General features: G+C 44.6%; 1 protein-coding gene across 1 annotated transcript in view; it reads right to left on the reverse strand.

The window, feature by feature from the left end:
* TMEFF2 (transmembrane protein with EGF like and two follistatin like domains 2) overlaps positions 1-23,711 on the reverse strand; it is a 263,577-nt gene that overhangs the window by 32,215 nt on the left and 207,651 nt on the right. The window contains exon 8 of the mRNA XM_066637218.1: positions 19,213-19,272. Coding sequence (XP_066493315.1) covers positions 19,213-19,272 — 60 coding nt within the window. The remainder of the gene's footprint in view (positions 1-19,212; positions 19,273-23,711) is intronic.

The raw sequence follows: 23,711 nt of genomic DNA on the forward strand, positions 1-23,711 counted from the left end.
TTAACAGTGCATCTATATTAAATAGCTGATACTATGACCAAGGCCCCCTTGAATTGTTGAAATGAATAAAGGGAACCCTATTAAATGCTAGTTGTGAGCTACCACAACAATAACTATTCATATAGGCACAACCTACAAGGGAGATGAGTTCTCTGGATCCATCTCCCTCAGGTCCCAGTCAAAATGCAACAGAGTTGATCAGTTTAAATATTACAAACTAATAACAGAGTTTCCTCCAGCGACTTCGTCGCCAGCCCTCAGATGCAGACTTGGCTTATTTTCCCCCCGATATTCGTATTTAATCCATTCTCATCTTAGCTAGATAAAGCTACGTTGCCATTATTAAATGCAATTGTAAATGAAATACCCTTGGGAAGGGGTGGTTTTGATGTATAACACACATAGCTTTACATCTCAGATAATGTAAAAGAGATTAAAAGCCATGAGGGATTCTCTCCCTCCCTCTCTATCTCGTTGGAAATATATTTTTCCATTATGTAATGCTGTCAAAAATTGATAAAGCTTGTCACAACAGGTCTACATTCCAATTCAGTGTGCTGACGTTACTTGGAAATGTACTGCCACTGATTATGGAATGTTACATTTGTACCTTTTATATTTAGAGGAAAGAGCTACTTAAGACATGGAGACCTCACCCTTTCTCCAAGGAGCTCAGAGTAGGATGTAGCTTGACCCAAGACCACTCAATTTGCTATGCAGCTGAGCAGAGAGAGCTTTATTTCCTTTGAAAGATTTCTATCCTGCCTCATTCTCAAAGAGACTATACAATATAAAATGTAATCAAGCAATAAAAACAGCACACTCTACTATATTAGTCACTGTGCTGTGCTGGTTCTAAAAATATTGGGCATGAACCAACAAAAGTTAGTTATGGCTGGCAGTGTGCTTGCTATGCTTGGTTACATAAAACTTAGGGCCCAATCTTATCCAACTTTCCAGCACTGATACAGCTGCAATGCAGGCCAGAGGTAAGAAAAGAATTCCTTTATCTTGAGAAGGTGTCTGTTTTTGCCCCTCCCCCCCACAGGATGCAGCACAAGCCCTGTGGGCCTGGCTACATCAATGCTGGAATGTTGGATAGATTTGGACCCTGAGTCTGGAAATGCAGGTTAAGGAAGGGAGAAGCAATGGTCAAGGGAAGAGCTACTAACCCCTGCTAACTCGTAAGAGGCACTTTGTCAAGTGGGTGCTCCTCTTTTATTTAGTAGGGAGAGAGTAACTGGCCCACCTCCCCCCAGCAGTGTCTTTTCTAGTGGCTGTCTGCTGGTGTTACATCTTTTTAGATTGTGAGCCCTTTTGGGACAGAGAGCCATTCGTTATTGGATTTTTTTCTGTAAACCGCTTTGGGAACGTTTTGTTGAAAAGCGGTATATAAATACTGAACAACAACAACAACAACAACCCCTCCCCTGCTGTCTGCTTCTTCATTCACTCATCCATCCATTCATTCAATCAATCAGTCACATTTTTATGCCACCCTTCCTCCAAGGATCTCAGGGAGGTGTACATAGTTCCTCTCCTCCTTTTGTCCTCATAACTCTGTGGGGTAGGTGAGGCTGCAAGATAGCCCAAGGTCACGCAAGAAGCTTCATGGCTGAGCAGGGATTTGAACCTGGAACTTCCAGGTCTAAGTCCAGCTCCTGAACCACATCAGCCTGACTCTCCAGGCACTTTTCAGCTGTTTGGTGGTGCTTATTCTGGGTACTTTGTTCAGTTCTTTAAAAAAAATCATGCTAATTTAACTTTTTTGAGGGCAAATACCAACACTCTGGCATCCATGAGAATATGCTAAACAAACCAAATTGTAGTAGGCATCTTCTCTTGTAACAACTTAAAAGTAGTTACACCATATTTATTTATTTATTAGATTTGTATTCCGCCTTTCTCCCCAAAGGGCACCCAAGGCGGCCAACAATCAAGTTAAAATACAAGGAAACAAGGAAACAGATAAACATTAAAAATACAAAACACTTAAAAACAATTAAAACAAGATTCTCCGTATGTTCTCCATATGGACACATTGTCCATATGTTCTCCAACTGTGGGTTGGGATCCACCAGTGGGTTGGGACCCAATTTTTAGTACGTCATGAAACTGGCAAGCTGGTAGCTGTCAAGGAAAATGTATTGAGTCCTATGAAGCTGAGCAACACATACACATTTACTTATGAGTAGGCAAATGTGCCTTGCTCCACTTCAAGGGGCAGACCATGGGGGACCCAGCACCACCAGAATGGTCCCAATTTGATGAATGCGGGTCCCAAAAACACCCAAGAAGGAAGTCGTCCCTCCAGCTGACAAGGAAAATACTTGGAGCACTATGGAACACGAAAGTGAGCCAAAGGTGCATGTTTACTCACAGATAGTCGATCATGCCTTGGCTCTTAACCAAAGTTCCAGAAGGCGCCCCTCTCCACCATAGTAAAAAGAATAAAAACAGAGGCTTGAGTGGCTGATAAAGTGAAAAAAATTTTTTGCCTTGTAAAGCTAGGTGGGTCGTAATAGTGTGTCACTTTAAAAAGTGGGTCCCTGTGCTAAAAGGTTGAGGAACCACTAAGTTACACCTCTATTGTTTTTCTATCTATCATGTCATCACTGGCTACAGGCATCTATAATCCACCATCCTTTCACTTTAAGTGATGTACAGCAAAGAGGGGAAAATTCAATCTCTGCACCTGATTCCAATACCATTAAACAGGTTCAACATATTTGGACACAAGAACTGCATTTAACATACCAACTACATTAACAGCCTTCTGCTGGCTCCCCACCAAAATGGCTCATATTGCATGGCGCATGTTGCTGCTGGAAGGGCAGTCCCAGAGATCTCCTCTGAGTAACAGAACACTTGTTCCCTTATCCAGGGGCAAGCTTCTGCTGCGTGGAGGGGTCTATTACAATTCAAAAAGTATACTACAAAAACAGTGGAGAATGAACCTCATGTTTGTATGTGGATTGCTAGCCACTTTGAGCACCTCCTTTTCAGGATAGACAAGTGGGGGCAAAAGCAAAGCCAGCAAGCATTATGGCCATCCACACAGTTTTCCTTCTTCAATGTGGCCCTTGGGCCAAAATGTTTGTCTACCACTAAGCTACACTAAATGGCAGCAGCAGGGTTTCAGGCAAGGGTCTTTCCTACCCCTGAAATAAGGAGAAAACAGAAGCTATATACCTGAGGTTCTTCATGGTTTTTCTCTACTACCCCTACCTGGAGATGACAGAGTTTGAAGTTGGAATTCCTGCATGTAAAGCATGTGTTCGGCTACCACTGAGTTATGTTCCTCCTCACCCTCTTGCCATCTTCACACAAAACATACAGAATCAGAGATTCTCATTTCATTCTCTCAATGAAATCAGAGATTGAGAAAATTTTTTTACTCATTTCAGCAATGGGTGTAGTCCTGTTAATGTGATGTGACAGGCACAGGGAATACATGTGGCATGAAGGAGACCAGAATCACTTCAGAGGCCCTAACCCAACCTGCCCCAACCCCCAACCTGCAAGTAGAAGATCTGAATGGTACCTGTCTACATATAACTGCCTTTTTCACAGTTCCCACTCACATGGAGAAAATCTCTCTGTGTGCAGTTGCACTTACATAGACTGTTTTCAGGCCATGTGCAGAGCACATTGAACTTGCGAGCAGGATGAGCAGGCATGATCTCACACCGTAACCCTACATGCAGCCTCTGACCGTACCATGTCATCTGAACAGGGCAACAAGTGATATTTAGCAATCTGGTCAAGCTCTAAACAGAGGACCATGCGCAACTGAGAAGGAGGCAATTTAGACACACACAGCCACGTGCACACACCACAGGATCTAAAAAGGCTCTGTGACTTTAAATTGCTGGTGTTTATGGTTTAACTCAATGGGAGGGGGGGAGAATACGAATGAAAAGTGCAGCACGAGCAAATTGTGGAGTCGTCATTCCTGAAGTTAATTATAGAAATTCTCCATGGAAAACTGAAAGACGGGTAGAGCGAAAAGCATGGAAAAATTATGAAACAGAAGATAGGAAAAATCCTTCCATCCCTGGTTGATATCAGTTCTTTTTGCACTATCTGTTCTTTCCTGCAGCTACCCGATAATATAAAGTGAAAAATCCAAGAGAAACATAGTAGACTGAGCCCTATGAGATTAAGTGATATGTCCAAATACAGATTACTTTTATTTTATGTTTTTAATGAAGTTGGCGCCTTATTGAAGCTCATTTATTCCACTGAGCACGGGAGTGATACTGATACTGAGCATGTGCAGAGAAACTGACAGAAGGATTCGAGAGCATTAACAAGCCTCTAATTTGCTTTGGAACAGGGATTTCTGAATTCTGAATAAGCAGAAACAATGTATAAATGATGCATGATGTATTTACGAACTGGGGCATAAATGTGCAGGAAGGATTCATGCAAGCTCAGGGTTCTTCTGTACAAAACCTTGATCTGCACTGCAAATACAATTTCGGTGTTTATCCACAACCGCTAACATAACATAATGTTACAGATGACTGGATACATGATATTATGGGAAAACAAGTAAAGGACAGTAGCAGGAAGGGAATAGTTTTTTTTTTCCTTTAAAAAAAACAACCCACAACAAAAATCAGAAGCAGAAACCCTGTAAGCCAGAGTTTGCCAAAGTTGTTTTAATTAATCTTGTACATCTTGAATGCAAATCCCAGAGGGGGAAACACATGTATTGCAAATTCCTCTTCCTCCACCTCCCCCACTAGGAAACCCTGAAGAGGTCTGGCACCTTAATTCATTTCCATGACTTGAATTTTTCAGGAATGCTGGTGACACTCTAATAGCTTGATCCAGCCTTTTATTTATTATACCGTTCATGCCAATAATGATGCTACAAACTGGTGCTTGCATTTTCCCTGCTGTTTATTTCCTTTCGATAAAATTATCAGCTCGGGTGTAGTGCATTTTCAGGCTATGTACTTGTGGACAAAGCAAACAGCTTTCGTTTCAATGTCCAACCATCACATAAGCGACTTTCTTTGTCAGTGAAAATGAAGCATAAACCTACTTGGTGTAAAACCTGGTTTAAGTTCAGGGCTTAATTTAAATTTAATTTAAGGAAATTAATGATAGAGCTTGAAAGGCTATAAAACATAAGCTGTTCCTTTGGAGTTGATTGGTCAGTCAACAACATTCACATCTTTTAATGTGATTTATTGTTTACTTTGAAGAGCAGAAGTTTCTCCCCCTCTCTGCCCCTCCCACACCACATCACACACTGCTCCTGAAAGTTTGATTGGTTTCAAAAGTGGGGGGAGGAATTGGAGGGAGGGGCTGTAGCTCAGTGGTCTCCTTGGGGGATCCCATTTATTACCTCCCTCCTCTGCGGCTATTGTCACTAATTCATAAAAAGGACTTATCCAATGGACACTGAAACATCTGCAGCTGCTTAGTACTTAGCATCACTGGAATGAGCATTCAGGCAGTGCTAGATGCTTTCTAGCTGTCAGAAAAGGCAAAATGCTAGAGCGTGCAGCCTGGCTGCCTGCTACAAGTGGTGAGTGGCCAGGCAGGGTGGGAAGAACAGGGCAGTGGAAGGAGGCGGTGGTTGGAACAAGACAGTGACAGGGAGAGGGAGGAGAGTAGACTGGGACTGGGAACTGGCAGGTTCAAAGGCAGCAGGGCTGTGGAATCCAATCCCCCTTCCCAGAGCTGATCCCACAGCATGGGTCCATGGGAACATGAGCCAGCTCTACCTGGCAGCCTGGGGGGGCTTACCCTGGGGCAATGGAACAAATATTCCCTTACCCTGAGGAGGCCTCCAGCAGCCAGTACTCCCCCGCAGGGTACAGCACACACCACACTGGTAACACTGCATCGCCATGCACAGAATCATTTAGAACTGCGATGTCAGCAGTGTTGCAGCATGTCTCTCATAAGGAGCATGATTACATAATGGCCGTGGATCTTCAGAACAATGAAGTGTGTGAACGACCTGTAAACATCATGGTCTGCAGAATATCAGGGATGTATGAAATGTACATACATGAGAATATTTACCTAGGAATTCCCCCATGTGTGCGTGGACACACACATGTGCCTGAGACCAGCAACTCACATTCTACCACACAGGGGACAAACGCACAAGCTAAATAGTCTGTTGCTGTTCATGATTTCATTTAGATTTGTAGAGGAACTCCAGCTAGGTGTTTTCCCGTGTGTTTTTGGAATATAAGTGCCATGGATACCAGCTGTTAAAGAACTCATTCACTTAGAGCACTGAGGAAGAAGAAAAGAGAAATCACCCTCCAGGAGGGTGCCTGCATGGTCCAGGAGGGTGTTCGCATGGCTAACAAGCCAAGTTAGAGAGGCCCTAAAAGGGCAAGGAAGCTTCCTTCCGTAAATGGAAGTCTTGTCCTAATGAGAATAAAAAGGAACAAACTGTGGCAAAAGAAGTGTAAGAAGGTGATATGGGAGGCCAAGTGAGACTATGAGGAACACATGGCCAGCAACATTAAGGGGAATAATAAAAACTTCTTCAAATATGGCAGGAAACCCGCCAGAGAAGCGGTTGGCCCTCTGGATGGTGAGGGAGGGAAAGGGGAGATAAAAGGAGACTTAGAGATGGCAGAGAAATTGAATGAGTTCTTTGCATCTGTCTTCACGGCAGAATAAAGTGGATAGAGAGATGCTCTTTACACTCTCATATAACACCAGAACCAGGGGACCCATTAAAATTGAGTGCTGGGAGAGTTAGGACAGAAAAAAAGAAAATATTTCTTTACTCAGCGTGTGGTCGGTCTGTGGAACTCCTTGCCGCAGGATGTGGTGACGGCATCTGGCCTGGATGCCTTTAAAAGGGGATTGGACAAGTTTCTGGAGGAAAAATCCATTACGGGTTACAAGCCATGATGTGTATGTGCAACCTCCTGATTTTAGAAATGGGCTATGTCAGATGCAAGGGAGGGCACCAGGATGCAGGTCTCCTGTTAACTGGTGTGCTCCCTGGGGCATTTGGTGGGCCGCTGTGAGATACAGGAAGCTGGTCTAGATGGGCCTATGGCCTGATCCAGAGGGGCTGTTCTTATGTTCTTATTTTCTGATTCACCTAGGCATACAAGAAAAAAACTGGCTGGAGAACAGAGTTATAGGTCTTTCTGCTTTTTCAGTACTTGAGAAAACAGATTGACATAGCAACACATGAAAAACTTAATTTAAAGGGACACTGTCAGGTAGTTTAAGCTAAAAATGTGACCTACTTTTAAACGTTACAATCTAGGACAGGCTATCTTTGCAGATCCTAGTAATTTATTGCTGAAAATTAAAAAGAAACATAGCAGTCAGTATAAAAAGGCTTTAATTAACTTCTGAGAGGCTGGTCCTTCTGCAGGGTAGCACTCTTTTGCAGTTCTCTATCAGGAGATAACATTATCTCCTGGCGCATAACATTAAAAAGGTGGCAGAGCAGCTTTTAAACTGATCCCTGGGGGAAGGCCGACAGGAGCCGAGGGGCATCCGGTTCGGGACTCCTCATCCCTATGGGATGAGGATGGGGAGGTTAGAGAACAACAAGACAAAGGCAGAGTAGGAGAAGAAATTGAGAAAGGTAGTGTGATGGGATGTGATAGACGGTTTGGCACAATGAGAGGATGCGGGGACAAAGGAGCGAATAAGCAGCGCATCCTGGGGCATTCTGTGTACAAATGCTTTTATGCGAATGCCCGAAGTCTACGAGCAAAGGTGGGAAAACTGGAATGTCTGGTGACAAGGGAAAATACTGACATAGTGGGCATAACGGAAACCTGGTGAAATGCGGAGAATCAGTGGGATACCGCAATCCCGGGCTATAAACTCTACAGGAGGGACAGGCAGGGGCGTGTTGGAGGTGGGGTGGCCGTTTATGTTAAGGAAGGGATAGAATCCAGCAAAGTAGAGATTGAAGGTGGGTCCGACTCCACCGTAGAATCTCTGTGGGTTAAATTACCAGGCTTGTGCAGCGATGTAATACTGGGGGCGTGCTATCGTCCTCCAGACCAGAAATCGGATGGGGACCTTGAAATGAGGAAACAGATCAGGGAGGTGACAAGGAGGGACAGGGTTGTAATCATGGGGGACTTCAATTATCCTCATATTGACTGGGTCAATTTGTGTTCTGGTCACGATAAGGAAACCGGATTTCTTGATGTGCTAAATGACTGTGGCTTAGATCAGCTAGTCACGGAGCCCACCAGAGGACAGGTGACTCTGGATTTAATATTGTGCGGTACGCAGGACCTGGTTAGAGATGTAAACATTACTGAGCTATTGGGGAACAGTGATCATGCTGCGATCCGTTTTGACGTGCACGTTGGGGGAAGAATACCAGGCAAATCTCTAACAAAAACCCTTGACTTCCGACGGGCAGACTTCCCTCAAATGAGGAGGCTGGTTAGAAGGAGGTTGAAAGGGAGGGTAAAAAGAGTCCAATCTCTCCAGAGTGCACGGAGGCTGCTTAAAACAACAGTAATAGAGGCCCAGCAGAGGTGTATACCGCAAAGAAAGAAGGGTTCCACTAAATCCAGGAGGGTGCCCGCATGGCTAACCAGCCAAGTTAGAGAGGCTGTGAAGGGCAAGGAAGCTTCCTTCCGTAAATGGAAGTCTTGCCCTAATGAGGAGAATAAAAAGGAACATAAACTGTGGCAAAAGAAATGTAAGAAGGTGATACGGGAGGCCAAGCGAGACTATGAGGAACGCATGGCCAGCAACATTAAGGGGAATAATAAAAGCTTCTTCAAATATCTTAGAAGCAGGAAACCCGCCAGAGAAGCGGTTGGCCCTCTGGATGGTGAGGGAGGGAAAGGGGAGATAAAAGGAGACTTAGAGATGGCAGAGAAATTAAATGAGTTCTTTGCATCTGTCTTCACTGCAGAAGACCTCAGGCAGATACCGCTGCCCGAACGGCCCCACCTGACCGAGGAGTTAAGTCAGATAGAGGTTAAAAGAGAAGATGTTTCAGACCTCATTGATAAATTAAAGATCAATAAGTCACCGGGCCCTGATGGCATCCACCCAAGAGTTATTAAAGAATTGAAGAATGAAGTTGCAGACCTCTTGACTAAGGTATGCAACTTGTCCCTCAAAACGGTCATGGTGCCAGAAGATTGGAGGATAGCAAATGTCACGCCTATTTTTAAAAAGGGAAAGAGGGGGGACCCGGGAAACTATAGGCCGGTCAGCCTAACATCCATACCGGGTAAGATGGTGGAATGCCTCATCAAAGATAGGATCTCAAAACACATAGACGAACAGGCCTTGCTGAGGGAGAGTCAGCATGGCTTCTGTAAGGGTAAGTCTTGCCTCACGAATCTTATAGAATTCTTTGAAAAGGTCAACAGGCATGTGGATGCGGGAGAACCCGTGGACATTATATATCTGGACTTTCAGAAGGCGTTTGACACGGTCCCTCACCAAAGGCTACTGAAAAAACTCCACAGTCAGGGAATTAGAGGACAGGTCCTCTCGTGGATTGAGAACTGGTTGGAGGCCAGGAAGCAGAGAGTGGGTGTCAATGGGCAATTTTCACAATGGAGAGAGGTGAAAAGCGGTGTGCCCCAAGGATCTGTCCTGGGACCGGTGCTTTTCAACCTCTTCATAAATGACCTGGAGACAGGGTTGAGCAGTGAAGTGACTAAGTTTGCAGACGACACCAAACTTTCCCAAGTGGTGAAGACCAGAAGTGATTGTGAGGAGCTCCAGAAGGATCTCTCCAGACTGGCAGAATGGGCAGCAAAATGGCAGATGCGCTTCAATGTCAGTAAGTGTAAAGTCATGCACATTGGGGCAAAAAATCAAAACTTTAGATATAGGCTGATGGGTTCTGACCTGTCTGTGACAGATCAGGAGAGAGATCTTGGGGTGGTGGTGGACAGGTCGATGAAAGTGTCGACCCAATGTGCGGCGGCAGTGAAGAAGGCCAATTCTATGCTTGGGATCATTAGGAAGGGTATTGAGAACAAAACGGCTAGTATTATAATGCCGTTGTACAAATCTATGGTAAGGCCACACCTGGAGTATTGTGTCCAGTTCTGGTCACCGCATCTCAAAAAAGACATAGTGGAAATGGAAAAGGTGCAAAAGAGAGCTACTAAGATGATTACGGGGCTGGGGCACCTTCCTTATGAGGAAAGGCTACGGCGTTTGGGCCTCTTCAGCCTAGAAAAGAGATGCCTGAGGGGGGACATGATTGAGACATACAAAATTATGCAGGGGATGGACAGAGTGGATAGGGACATCCTCTTTACACTCTCACATAATACCAGAACCAGGGGACATCCACTAAAATTGAGTGTTGGGCGGGTTAGGACAGACAAAAGAAGATATTTCTTTACTCAGCATGTGGTCGGTCTGTGGAACTCCTTGCCACAGGATGTGGTGATGGCGTCTAGCCTAGATGCCTTTAAAAGGGGATTGGACAAGTTTCTGGAAGAAAAATCCATTATGGGGTACAAGCCATGATGTGTATGCGCAACCTCCTGATTTTAGAAATGGGTTATGTCAGAATGCCAGATGCAAGGGAGGGCACCAGGATGAGGTCTCTTGTTATCTGGTGTGCTCCCTGGGGCATTTGGTGGGCCGCTGTGAGATACAGGAAGCTGGACTAGATGGGCCTATGGCCTGATCCAGTGGGGCTGTTCTTATGTTCTTATGAGGATATATTCAGCATCCTTTTGTGAATTCTGCAAGTGTTCACTTTAAACAAGGCCTCAGACGGGAATTCTCCATTCTCAACCCATTCTAAAACATCTCCCTATTCTGTCTATTCAGAAGTCAAGTGCCAACCCCAGCAATTGGATGGGGAGAAGCGGATTCTGCACAGAAGTTCAAGTGATACCCTCTTTGATACAACTGGCGATCACTGTATCATCACTTGATACAATGCTGGTGAAGGAGGTCCCTGCCGCACTGGATGCCCTGCCAGGTCATTCTCCAAACAAGTAAACAAGAAATACAGGTCTAGGTTTACTGAAAGGGGCATTTGTGGATGTGAAAGCAACCCACATTGCATTCCATCGAGAATCTCTCTTTGTCTCTATACAACAGCCATTTTCAACCACTGTGCCATGGCACACTGGTGGCACAGGTGTGCCACAGGAATTTGGGGGAAAGTCATTTATTAGTAGGGTCAATGGGGGATGTGAGCTCCCCCCCCCCCACAGGCAGCATGATGTGCCTTGTCAATTGTCAAAAACCTGATGGTGTGCCTTGACAAGTTTAGTGCCTTCTCACTGTGCCATGAGATGAAAAAGGTTGAAAATCACTGCTATATGATCTAGCTGGGTATGCTGAAAAAGCTGGTCAGCAGTTAAATTTCCACTCTGAAGCAGAGGGTCAAGGTTCCAATTCCTACCCTCCTTGAGATGACCTAAGGACTTGGCGGGCAGAACCTTTGAGATCAGATTGGGGTGAGTGGTCTCTGCCTGCTGACCTCTATTGCAGAGTTCAGTACCTAGTGATAAAATATCTTTGTCTTCCTGAGGGTCTGCTAAATTTCTAGCACTGAGAATTGCTTGCTTGGGAGCTGAATAACAAGGCTGTATACACCTGAAATCCACAAATGAGCAAATAAGAAGGCCATAATGATACTGAAAACAATTTGCAGAATAAAATTGGCATGCTGTTTTGAGAACAGATACTTACCAATCACATGTCCTCTATACAAGTATTCCAGTGAGCTCCCCCCCCCCCATAAATACAACTCAAATTATTAAAAACCTGCAAAGATTTGTGTGTCACCTTAAAGAATAAGAAACATATTGTGGCATACACACTATTTTCCAGCCTTGCTACATTAATTAAGGACGCAATCCTAACCAAATTTACAGCACTGAAGTAAGTGCAATGCATCTCCAGGGCAAGGGAACAAATATTGCCTTACCTTGAGGAGGCCTCTGTGACTGCTCCCCAATTGCAGGATGCAGCACATGCCCCACTGGCACTGCTATGCTAGTGCTGGAAAGTTGGTTAGGATTGTACCCTAATATTTGTAGTGTGATTGGAAACCATAGCCCCAATTCAGATCTGAATGAATAGGCTCTTGGTACATTCTGATTCAGCAGTTTCATCACTGGGGTCTCCCACTGAAGTTTCTTTGTTGAAGAAAGGTGACTTTCAGATAAGCAGAAGAATATCCTGGAGGCTGAAATGTTCTTCTACTGGTTATTTATTTATTTTGCACAGAGGCTCATATGTAGACAGCAAAAAGACACTGTTGGCTGGTGACAGTATATATCACATTGGATGATGACTAGGTGAATGAGCCCCTGGTGGTATGATTGGGTTGCATATCAGCAGATATGGAGAGAGAGTAGGCAATGGAGTTTGCAACAGGGTCTGGTCCCTGAATTTGTGGTTTTGTTATACAGGTGAGTGCCGCTTAACAACCTTCCGCTTAATGACAGGCTAATATACGAAGGTGGTCAAAGCACAACAAAGAGTCTCTCAATGAGGCAGTCTGGTCTTCCGTAACCTGCAGCAGAGCATCTGTTTACACAACAAAGAGGTTCTTAATACAACAAAGAAGCAAGCTATTTCCAGTAGCCTATGCAGCTAGCTAGTGTCCAGCAGGGAGTGTCTGTTTACACAACACAGGCACTAGATTGGGTGAAACATTTGCTTAATGACCTAATCGCATAATAACGGAGATGGAAGAATGTATCCCCGTTGTTAAGTGGCGCACACCTGTATAGTTTGTTGCTGCTGGTGAGAAAACCTTTAAAATTAGGGGCCTGCATTCAAGGTGTGATTTTGCAAGAGAAATGGAGATAACCATGAGTGGGGTTTAAACATTTTTCTCTTCTGTGTCTATCCTATAGTAAGGCACAGGAGGCCCCTGTATCTGCAGATCTGGTATCTGCAGTTTCAATTAACCACAGATACAGGAGGGCCCCTTGCACTCCCTGCCCTCCTGAGGCAAGGGGAGCTCTGTTCCACTCACATCCAGAGGGTCTTCTGAGCATCTAGGAGGCATTCTGAGCCTGGCAGAGGCCGTGAGTAGATGCACACAGCCTCTGCTGAGCTCAGAAGGCCCTCCAGAGGTGAGGGGAACAGAGTGGTAGCCGCAGTTTCATTTGACCGCAGGGCGTCCTGGAATGGAACCCCTGCGGATACTGAGGCATGCCTGTATTTCTGGGTACAGCCTGACCTAATCAATCTGGGTTTTTTTTTGCTTTGTGGGGCTGCCAATGTAGCTTTAATAAGGCCTCTTGTAAATCTTTCAGGTGTAAATCTTGGTCCAAGGAGCTGGAACAAATGGAGTTGTAGGTTCTGTCTATAGACAATGGTGTATTCTGGATGCAGAATCTAGCGTTCTTGCTGCCTGCCTGTTTCCTCTGCTGTCCATTTTCTGTTAGCATTCTCACTGTCGCCTCCTCTAGTGTTCCTCTAGCAGCTATGAGTCTAGGTTCTTGTTGTCTGCTTCCTTTTGCAAAGCATTTGCAAAGGAAGAGAGGTGAGTCACAAGCATGACGGGAGAGATTTGAGAACCGCCGATAAGTGAAACCGTGGATATGAGAGGCGCAGATAGGTGGGGTCTACTGTATTTCATACATCTGGTGACATGGGTTGTTGTCCATTAAGTTTGTGCTACAATTAAATTTATTCACCTTTGGTTTTCCCATTGGAAGTTGTCCACCTTACTCAAAGTTTCAAGTTCTAAAAGAAGATGGAAAACTCTCAAAGAGTCACTAGTTCTTAGGAAAAAAAAATTCAAAAAAAAATCAAGCTCTTTCATATACCCTGCACATGTAACCTGAAGGGTTTCTTTCAGGGTTGTTATCAGGGAGTAAATGTTATTTCTTCATACATTAATAAGCATTAAAATCCACAGAGCTAGGAAATATAAGCGGCATCCACAACATAATCTCTAAATACTATCAAGGCAGAGTTGCAGATAAGAAAGAAGCTCAGAATTGTATGGAGGAGAGAATTTTGTAAATGTCTCCAAAACCAAGGTGTGAACTTCTCATGAACCTTGATTTTATTACTGCTGAACAATTTGCAGAGTGTTTAAGCTGTGTTTAAATATATTCTTTTCTTAAGTTTCCCACAGAGAGTTATTCCAGAAAGGATGTGGATGAACCTGGATGCATATCTAATGCTTGGGCGTATCTTTTCCTGAGTTTTAACTATATATTCAACACCAATCACCTTGTTCCAAATAGAAGTCTAGAGGTGCTGCTACTGCTACCTAGGAGGCATAAAACCAAATTAAGCAAAGATGAAACAAAATTTAATTCCATGTGTTGAGGGAGGAGGAGGGGCTGGTGGCAATCATACATCAGGGCTGGCTAGTAAGCCAAGCCTGAATTTGTGGGTCTCTTATCATGATTCACTTTTGAAAGCTTCCATTTTGAAGCACCCCTATATAAATAATGGAATTATTCATTCTGGTAATCAGAGTTACACTTGATACTATGATGCAGTGATTTTCAACCAGCATGCTGCAGCACTACGAGATGAAAAGGGTTGAAAATTGCTGCTGTACGGTTTCCAGTTTCAGATCCCACTCACTGGATTAGGGCAATGATGTCTGAACTCTATGCCAAAGTAAAGAAACATGATTACCATACGTAACCAGCAGAAAGCCCTACTTAAATGAGGATGTTTTGATTTAAAGCACATGTTGTTCTATTCATGTGCAAGCCTATACTATTGCTTATTCACACCATGTGTTACAGAGAGACGGTGAGCACCTTGCCATCTTACAGGGCCAGCAGAATCTTAATAAGAGAATCTCAACACATGCCAACCAATAGGATACACTTCATCTTTTACTGTTTCGCATGTCAAGGGCATAAGCCAAGTGTTCAGCTTCAAAGTCTACTGTGTTGCTAAAGGAGTTTGCCTTCACAAAGCTCTGTTTTCTCATTGCAAAGGAAATCACAAGCAGAAGCAATTATACATCCCTTGCCATGTTTTTAAACGATAACACTCCAAGTACTCCCATTCACAGTTCTAAAGTCAAGTGGTAAAGATTTGCACAAGCATTTCAGATTCCTTCCAAATTAATCCTTCTGGTAAAGCTGATCTGAAAGAAGAAAAAGATGCTGCTCCCCTAAAAACAACTTCTGATAAACCTTAAATAACATTGACATATATATTATATTTAAAATGTTATATTAAGCCTGAAAAAGAGCTACATTTTATTGGCGTTTCTATATAAATTAAACCCATTTATCATTAAAAAAAATAATCTGCTTTAAAATATCTCATTAACTTTGCATCCAAACTCAGGCATGTTACAATGCCTGCCTATTCCAGTTAGGTCTGGAGATACAAACAGTCAAAAATGAGCTATAAGAAATTACTGGTTTCAACTTTAAGGCATGCTGAGCTTTCTTTGAAGAAAAAAAGAAAAAGAAATTTGGAGCAGTGTGACTGCTGCATTGATTAAGTTGAATGTATGCAAAGTTGACACAACCAAAAAAAAAGGGGGGGGGAGTTCACATGTTTAAAAGAAACATGTTTAAAAGAAAGGAAGGTGAGAAGATTGTCAATCTAGTAATGAATGCTTAATCTTTGATTATTTTGGTTTTTTAACTGATTAATTGCATTATTCAAATACTGTGAGCTTAGTGAAGACACATTCTTAAGAACAAAAGAAGAGCCCCACTAGATCAGGCCGAAAGCCCATCTAGTCCCACCAGATGCCTCACAGAGCACACAGGACAGCTGCATCCTGGTGCCCTCCCTCATATCTGGCATTGAGGTAGCCTACTTCTAAAATCAAGGGGTTGCACATACCCATCACAGCTTGTAACCCATGATGGATTTTTCTGCCAGAAATGTGTCCAATCGCCTTTTAAAGGCATCTAGGCTAGATGACATTACCACATCCTGTGGCAAGAAGTTCCACACACTAATTACATGCTGGTAAAGAAATATTTGCTTTTGTCTGTCCTAACTCTCTCAATACTCAATTCTAGAGGCTGTCCCCTGGTTCTGGTGTTGTGTGAGAGGGAAAAGAACACCCCCCTATTTACTGTCTCTATTGCCTGCATAATTTTTTTTATGTCTCAATCATGTTACCCCTCAGGTGCCTTTTCTAGACTGAAGAGCCCCAAACACTGAAGCCTTTCCTCATAAGGAAAGTGCCCCAGGCCAGTAATGACTTTGATCGCTCTCTTCTGCACCTTTTCCAATTACACTATACCCTTTTTGAGACATGGCAGACAGAACTGGACACAATACTCCCGTTCCTTACCATTGATTTGTACAACGGCATTATAATATTAGCATTTTCATTCTCAATTCCTTTTCTAATGATCCCAAGCATGGAATTAGCCTTCTTCACCACCACTGCGCGTTGGTTGACATTTTCATTGAGCTGTTCACTAGTACCCCAAGATCCCTCTTCTGATCTGTCACAGACAGTTCAGAACCCATTAGCCTGTATGTGAAGTTTTTTGCCCCAATGTGCATTACTTTACACTTACATTGAAACACATCTGCCATTTTGCTGCAGATACTCCTAGTTTGGAGAGATCCTTCTGGAGCTCTTCACAATCCCTTCTGGTCTTTACCACTCAGAAAAGCTTGGTGTCGTCTACAAACTTGGCCATCTCACTGCTTAACCCTGTCTCCAGATGATTTATGAACAGGTTGAAAAGGACAGATCCTTGAGGCAAACTGCTTTTCAGCTCTCTCCATTGCGAAAATTACCCATTGACTCCCACCCTCTATTTCCTGGTCCTCAACCTAACCCAAGAGAGGATCTGCCCTCTTATTCCCTGACTGTGGAGTTTTCTCAGCAGCATTTGATGAAGGTCAAAAAGGTCTCTTTTGGGCAGGGATGGGGTTCCTGAAGGAAGGCAATAGTTATTCTTAATCTTGAGGTCGTTTACAATTTAACAATTTAACAAAATCTAACATTCATGAATGAAAAAAACATACTTAATATTTTCTTTTGCATCATACTTGCAAATGTAAAACACATTCCATTATTATTATTTTAAAAACCCACCACAGATGAAATGGGTTTCATAAAATAAACAAGCTCAGACTCCTCAAACGCCATTGAGTTCAAACGCCATTGAGGCTGGTTTCATGTGAGCCCTGTGACTTTCACGTGCTTATAGTTCTCAATGTTAGGAGTGGGTGTGCTGTGCACTAGATGAAAATTAAAGCTCTGCACCAAAGCAAGGCAAATTCAGTTTATCTTTGGCAAGGCACCAAAATGGTCAAGGCACACCACCAGCTTTTTGACAATTGACAAGGCACATCGTGCTGTCAACAGGGGGCTCACATCCCCCAATGGTACTATTGATAAATGACTGTCACCCAGCGACTTGCCCTGGGCAGCGATCCACAGCAGGGAGGGAGGGAGGACGAAGGAAGGCGAGCTGAAAGAGGGGGAGCCCAGCCCAAGAGAACCCCCAGGGGAATGCCCTGGGAGTACAAGGAGCCAGCCAGAGAGGGAAAAGCTCCTGGGCCATCACTACCGACAGCCTACTCACCCATTGGGCAGGGCAGGAGCATCCCAAGAAACATGGCAACCCAGGTGCAGCTACCCCTTTTAACAGGTAGGGCAGGGCCTGCAGTAGGAAGACCTGAGATTTTACAATGTCTCAGGCCCAGGTGGGGCCAGGAAGAGGCGGGGCTGGAAGGGCTGCCCAGGAGGATAAGAGGAGAACAGGCAGCCAAGGGGGGAGGAAGCACCTTCCTGCTCCAGGAGGGAGGAGATAGAAAAGGCAAAAGAGAGGAGGAAGTCCGGGCCTCTTGCAGCTTGGAGGCAGCCACAGTCTGGAGGCAGCCACAGGCCGGCCGAGTCCAGGGACTACGGCCCAAAGAGGGGAGACACTCCCCAGGGCTATGGGAGAGCCCCAATGGGAGGAGACCCCAGGAGCCCATCTAACCTGACCCCACTTACCTGGAGGGAGGACTATTCCCCATCTGGCTGGCCAAGGAACCTTGAGGTCTGTAGGCCAGAAACTACCTGGAGGATCGAGAAAGGGATGAAAACGCAATCCCGACCCCTCCTGTTCCAAGGGGACGGCCCTGATGTACCTGCCTTCCAGCGGGGAGCACAACGTACCCAGCACAGTTTGCGGTGAGGATTACTGGAGAGGGGACCCGTGAGGTAACTGGCCCCTTTTTGGGGACTGTTATGGACTTTGACTGCTACTGTACGGGGAATGCTCTGGGGGTCCCTGTGATGCAACAGGGCCCCTCAGATGAATGTAAAAACCTCAACTAAAGTAAAAAAGATCAACAAACCCCTTTTTGCGGCTCCCCATTCTTTGCACCGGCCAAGGAGAGACTGGGCGAGCCTGGACCACACAGTGGACAACGCACCCCTTGATTCCACTCCCAAGATGGACATCACAATGACTGTCTCCCAAAATGCCACGGCACATCTGGGAACCATTCGTGGCGCACCAGTGTGCCACGGCACAGTGGCTGCCATAGAGAGAATTTCAGAAATGATGTGTTAACTGAGGGCAGTAGTTCTCAAACTTTTTAGAGGCCCTAGAGCAGGGGTGCTCAAACTTTCAACTTTAGGGATGCTGGACCTTTAACAAGTGTATAGAAGAGAGAATTGCAGCAGGTGCAACTTGTCATCCCACAGATGACAAGCTGCACCTGCTGAAATTCTCTCTTCTATACACTTGTTAAAGGTCCAGCATCCCCAAAGTTGAAAGTTTGAGCACCCCTGCCCTAGAGCAGTGATTTTCAACCTTTTTTTTTATCTCACAGCATGCTGACAAGGTATTAAAATTGTCAAGGCACACCATCAGTTTTTTGACAATGGACAAAGCACACCATGCTGTTGGTAGGGGGCTCACATCCCCAGTGGCCCTATTAATAAATGACCCTCCCCCAAATTCCCACGGCACATCAGCAGACCATTTGCGGCACACCAGTGTGCCATGCCACAGTGATTGAAAATGGCTGCCCTAGAGGCTGCTGCCTGATTGATAAATGCCAAGGGGTGTGGCCATAATGGTGGTTGAACAGCAGTGCTCCCCACAAAGTAGTAAGTTGTTTAACACTTGATGCACATACCCTAATCTGCAATGTCACTATTGTGAACCACCAACAATTGGGTCACAACCCACCCATAGTTTGAGAACCGCTGACCTAGGCTATCCAATTTTTTTGCACATATAAGCCAAAGCAAATGCAATGCTTTTCTATTCAGATAAACCATTTTTTCTTGTATGGGCAATATTTTAATGGAAGTGTTACCTGCATAATCTGTTCGTGCGTAATGTCCATCTTCTGACTTCGTAGTGGTGGTTGTGTTGTCTGAAAGACAGGTATGCATTTTATCTTTTAGTTAGACCAAGGATTCCATCTGCTGTCTTTTTCCATTGCTTCAGCAGTGCCTTATCTTTGGAATTCACTGCCTCCAGACATTCATATGATTCAGTCCCTTCCACCATTTAAAAGCACCTCAAGACACATTTTTCCCCCCAGGCCTTCCCTAGTTTGCTGTGATATTAACTTCATGTCAGTCTTCCTCAGCTGTATCTCCTTTCCCCTATCCTCCTCTTCCATTTTCTTTATGTGACTGTCTATTTAGATTGTAAGCTTGGGACAGGGTCTTATCATTTAATCTTATTTTTGTACAGTGCCTTTTTTCAAAAGGAATTTAGGAAATAATATTTTCATTTTAGCCTGGTTTCATTTTGCTATCTATGCTGGGAAATTGCTCTTTTGCACTTTTAACTCATGACCGTGTTCCCATGAGTCACCCAAAGAATGTACCACCACAGATATATAAAGAGTATTATAGTTTTCAATGTGCAAACAGGTTAATCTTGCACTGAAAGTACTGTACAAAGATCACACATGCAGAGAGAGTTTAATATGGGTGCATGTTTGGTATGAATCTAAGCATGAACCTGAACTTTTCAGGACAGCTGTCCTGGTAGTGTCTTGGGGGACCTTTCAGCCTGGTGAGCTCATTGGTAGGAGCAAGGCAGGTATCTGTTATTTGGCTTTGCAACTTGACAATCTCATTTGGGTCCTGGGTGGGGTGAAACGTTGGTTGTGCCACTCAGAGATGGATCATTGGGCTCATGGGCTGGAGGCCAAGCAAATTTGTGTCTGTTGATCTGCTCTGTGTGCTCTGATTTGTGTCAGGTGCATTCCATACAGGTCTTTCTGGAAGAGTGCCAGGTGGAGGGCATGTCTCTTTTTCATCATTGGGATGGGTCCCCTTTGACATTTTTCCCATTTTGGACTATTGTCTCCTGGGGGCGTGGCATTCAGGGTCAGGAAATTGGCTTGAGCAGTGAAGGAATACTGCAGATTGGGCACTGGAGATCAGCTGTCTTCAAAAATGATACTGTGTTTCTCTGAAAATAAGACCTACCCTGAAAATAAGACCTAGTGTTTTGTTTTTGTTTTTGTTTTTTTTTTTTTTTTTTTTTTTGAGAATTGCTGAAATATAAGACCTACCCCAAAAATAAGACCTAGTTGTGATCAGGGCCAGGATAGGGGGGCGGGAGGGGTCCTAGGGCAGGGGCAGGTGGACAACGTGACTGGGAACACTGCACTCACGCGCGCGCTACCTAGAAAGCACCTGCTGTGCTTCCTTGGGCAGAAGACGCTGAGGAGGAGCTGAGGCAGGGAGCAGCAAGTGAGGCAACCCTGCCTACCAGGCTCTGAGGCTCTCCACACTTTCCAGGGAGTAAGTTCCATAAACTATAAAGGGACTGACTTCTGAGTAGACAGGCATCCTCCTGGGTGCTGAGGGGACACCCTCTGCACACCTTCCAGGGAGTAAGTCCCATTAACTATAAAGGGACTGACTTCTGAGTAGACAGGCATCCTCCTGGGTGCTGAGGGGACACCCTCTGCACACCTTCCAGGGAGTAAGTCCCATTAACTATAAAGGGACTGACTTCTAAGTAGACAGGCAGGCAGTACAATGTTGTACATTAAAAAAAAAAAAAGATCTAGTGTGTTTATTTGACCTACCCCGAAAAGTAAGACCTAGTGTGTTTTTTTTTTGAGCCAAAAAAAATAAGACAGTGTCTTATTTTCGGGGAAACACGGTAGTTGTCCTAAGATCATCAATCTGCCTCAGCTGGAGAGTGAGGCATGCTGACCTTTTTGTGTTCACACAGAAAAAGTATGTGGTGTTTAAGCTGTGGTGGCTACTTTGTTGTGATTTATCTTTAATTAAGGTTGGATTGTTCTTGACATTATTTTTTTCATGGCAGGTTGCCCCTGGATGATGCTGGTTAGGGTGTGCAGATACTCTGTTGTTTTGGGGGCCCAAAAGACAGCAAATTGCAGTGGTTTTGGCATCCAACATAGCTTAGGAGATGTTGCTCAGGTCTCCTAGTTCACTAAGGGTGCAATCCAAACCTGTGCTGGAGCAGGCAAGCCAGGAGGCTTGCGCTGCATCCAACACAGGTTCATTGGCTGCCACGGCTCAACCAAGGGCATGGGGAAGCTCTTCCCCTTACCCCTGGGTAAGGGCTGCATGCCCTAATGGGTCTCCTTGGACCTGCGCCACCTCTAGAGGTGGCGTAAGTCTGAGGCGAGTGGAGCGGCTGGTAGCTGCTCCATTTTCTCCGGGGATGGGGGTTGGGATCCAGCATAACTGCTGGGTTCCAGCCCCGCCACCGGCTCCCCACATGCCCACCCCCAGGGCCCGCCCTCCCCCTGCCCAGAAGTGCCCCCTCCTGCCCCCCATGCCTACCTTTGCCACTTGTGCCGGCGTGAGCGCGCCGACACAAGCTGTGGCGCTGGAGCTGCCACGGAGGCTTCTGCCTGCCTCCGCGCATCAGCGCATCTGAATGCGCCAACACTGCTCCCACCCATGGAGGTGCAAACGTGCCTTATGGTACGTTTGCGATACTCCAAGGCCTTCTATGCCGGCATAACTGCCAGTTAGGATTGAGCCCTAAGAGGGGTATGTTGTGGAAACAGTTTCTACCAAACGCTTAGGAGTTTATTCAGCAGAACATCCCTCCCCAAGTTTTAGTTGTGCATTTGGGAGAGAATAACCTGTGTCAGGGAACAACTTTATTTTTGAGATGGCAGGTGGTTAGCAACTTGGCTCTCCTCCATGAGTGGATTCTCAGAAATTTTATACTCTGATTGAGGACTCAATCCTATTCAATTTTCAGCATTGATGCAGCAGTGCCAATGGGGCGTGTGCTGCATCCTGTGGTACAGGGGCAATCATGGTGCACTCCTCTAGGTAAGGGAATGTTCTTTTACTTCGAGGCTGCACTGTGGCTGCACCAGTGCTGGAAAGTTGGATAGGATTGGGCCCTGAATCTGCCACAGCATGGGGTTTGGTGGGGAGGGGGTGAGGGTGGCGGAGGTCAATAATAGTAGGAAAGATAGGGCCAGGAGGAAAGTTAATCACAAACTTGGGAGGGCTGTGATGAAAGTTAGAAGGAGTGGTGATTACCCATCCTGACACAGACCACTCACAGCCTACTCTGTTTCAGAGCGGCAGGATGCATGTGTCTATGAAGGGGGCGAATATTTTTCTTCAGGATTTGCAGTGGGCCCCTTAGGACCTTCCGAAGTATGGTGGGGTGGGGGAAGTGAAGTTCCAGGCTAGCCCCTCTCGTGTGACATGTATGGTGCAGGCCAGGGAGTGGGAATGGGGATTTTGGTGTGCACCCTGAGGTAAGTAGGGTCAGAGGGGAGTCAGAATTCCTAGATGCCTGTCTGACTCCGAGCAGGCTGATAATCCCTCAGACTTGGACTGAAAAGCCAACCACAAGTGCTTTCTGGCCTGAAAGAGGCAATGCAGTTTAGCTTCCTTAGCTCCTCAGGGTCGGTTAGCTTCCTTAGCTCCTTGGGGTCGGTGTTGATAAACACAGGCTGTCAATTGGAGTCAGGGTGGGAATGCCCGTAACAGAAGAGGCGATTTCTTAGCCTCGTCTAGGCTGGAAGCTCATGTTTAAAGTGGAAGAGTTTGAGGCAGGACCCACTACTGATTTGCACGATCAATTTATTTATTTTATTTACAAATTTATAGCCGGCTTTATCTCCCTAATGGGTATTGAAAGCGGAATTATTGATAAATGTGTCCCATTATTATACCACATCACCTGTCTCACATGTTTATTGGGCGGTATAAGGGCAATGGATAAGATCAAATACTTCATCAACAAATACATGCTTTTAGCAATGCAATGATATTTTAAAATTATAGATTTTACACTGCTGTGGGATGATATGTTTTTTAAAAGAATTGTGAGCATTTGAACAATCACATCCATTATATAACGTAATTATGGAGAGGAATAAAATAGTATGCATTTAGCATGTAGGTGTAGAAGATGCAGTAGAATTGCTTTGTCACAAACCGATGGAAAAAAGGACATTAGCTTCAGCTTTATGGGAATGTTACAGAAAAGATAACAATATAGTTATAGAAAATAGTGAAAAGCTTGTTTTGACAGATTTTTTTGTAATGCAAGCATTTTTTAATGTTTGCATTTTCACTGCCAAATACAATTTATTTTTCAATTACGAATCTTAAATTTTCAAAAATAAAACTGGCTAAATAGGGCTGGTAAAACTTGAAAAAAATCTAATATTAAATATACAATGAATTTGAAGCAGAGCAAAAGTAATTTTTACTTGTTATGTCAAATAATATATAAAAAACAGGTCAAACTGGAGAAGAAACTCTTCCAACTCCCAGCATACATTGCCTCAGTATTCATATTTACTCAGAAGTAAGTCCCATTTTGTTCAACAGC

This window comes from Tiliqua scincoides, chromosome 1 (genome assembly GCF_035046505.1).
Source record: "Tiliqua scincoides isolate rTilSci1 chromosome 1, rTilSci1.hap2, whole genome shotgun sequence".
Classification (NCBI taxonomy): domain Eukaryota; kingdom Metazoa; phylum Chordata; class Lepidosauria; order Squamata; family Scincidae; genus Tiliqua; species Tiliqua scincoides.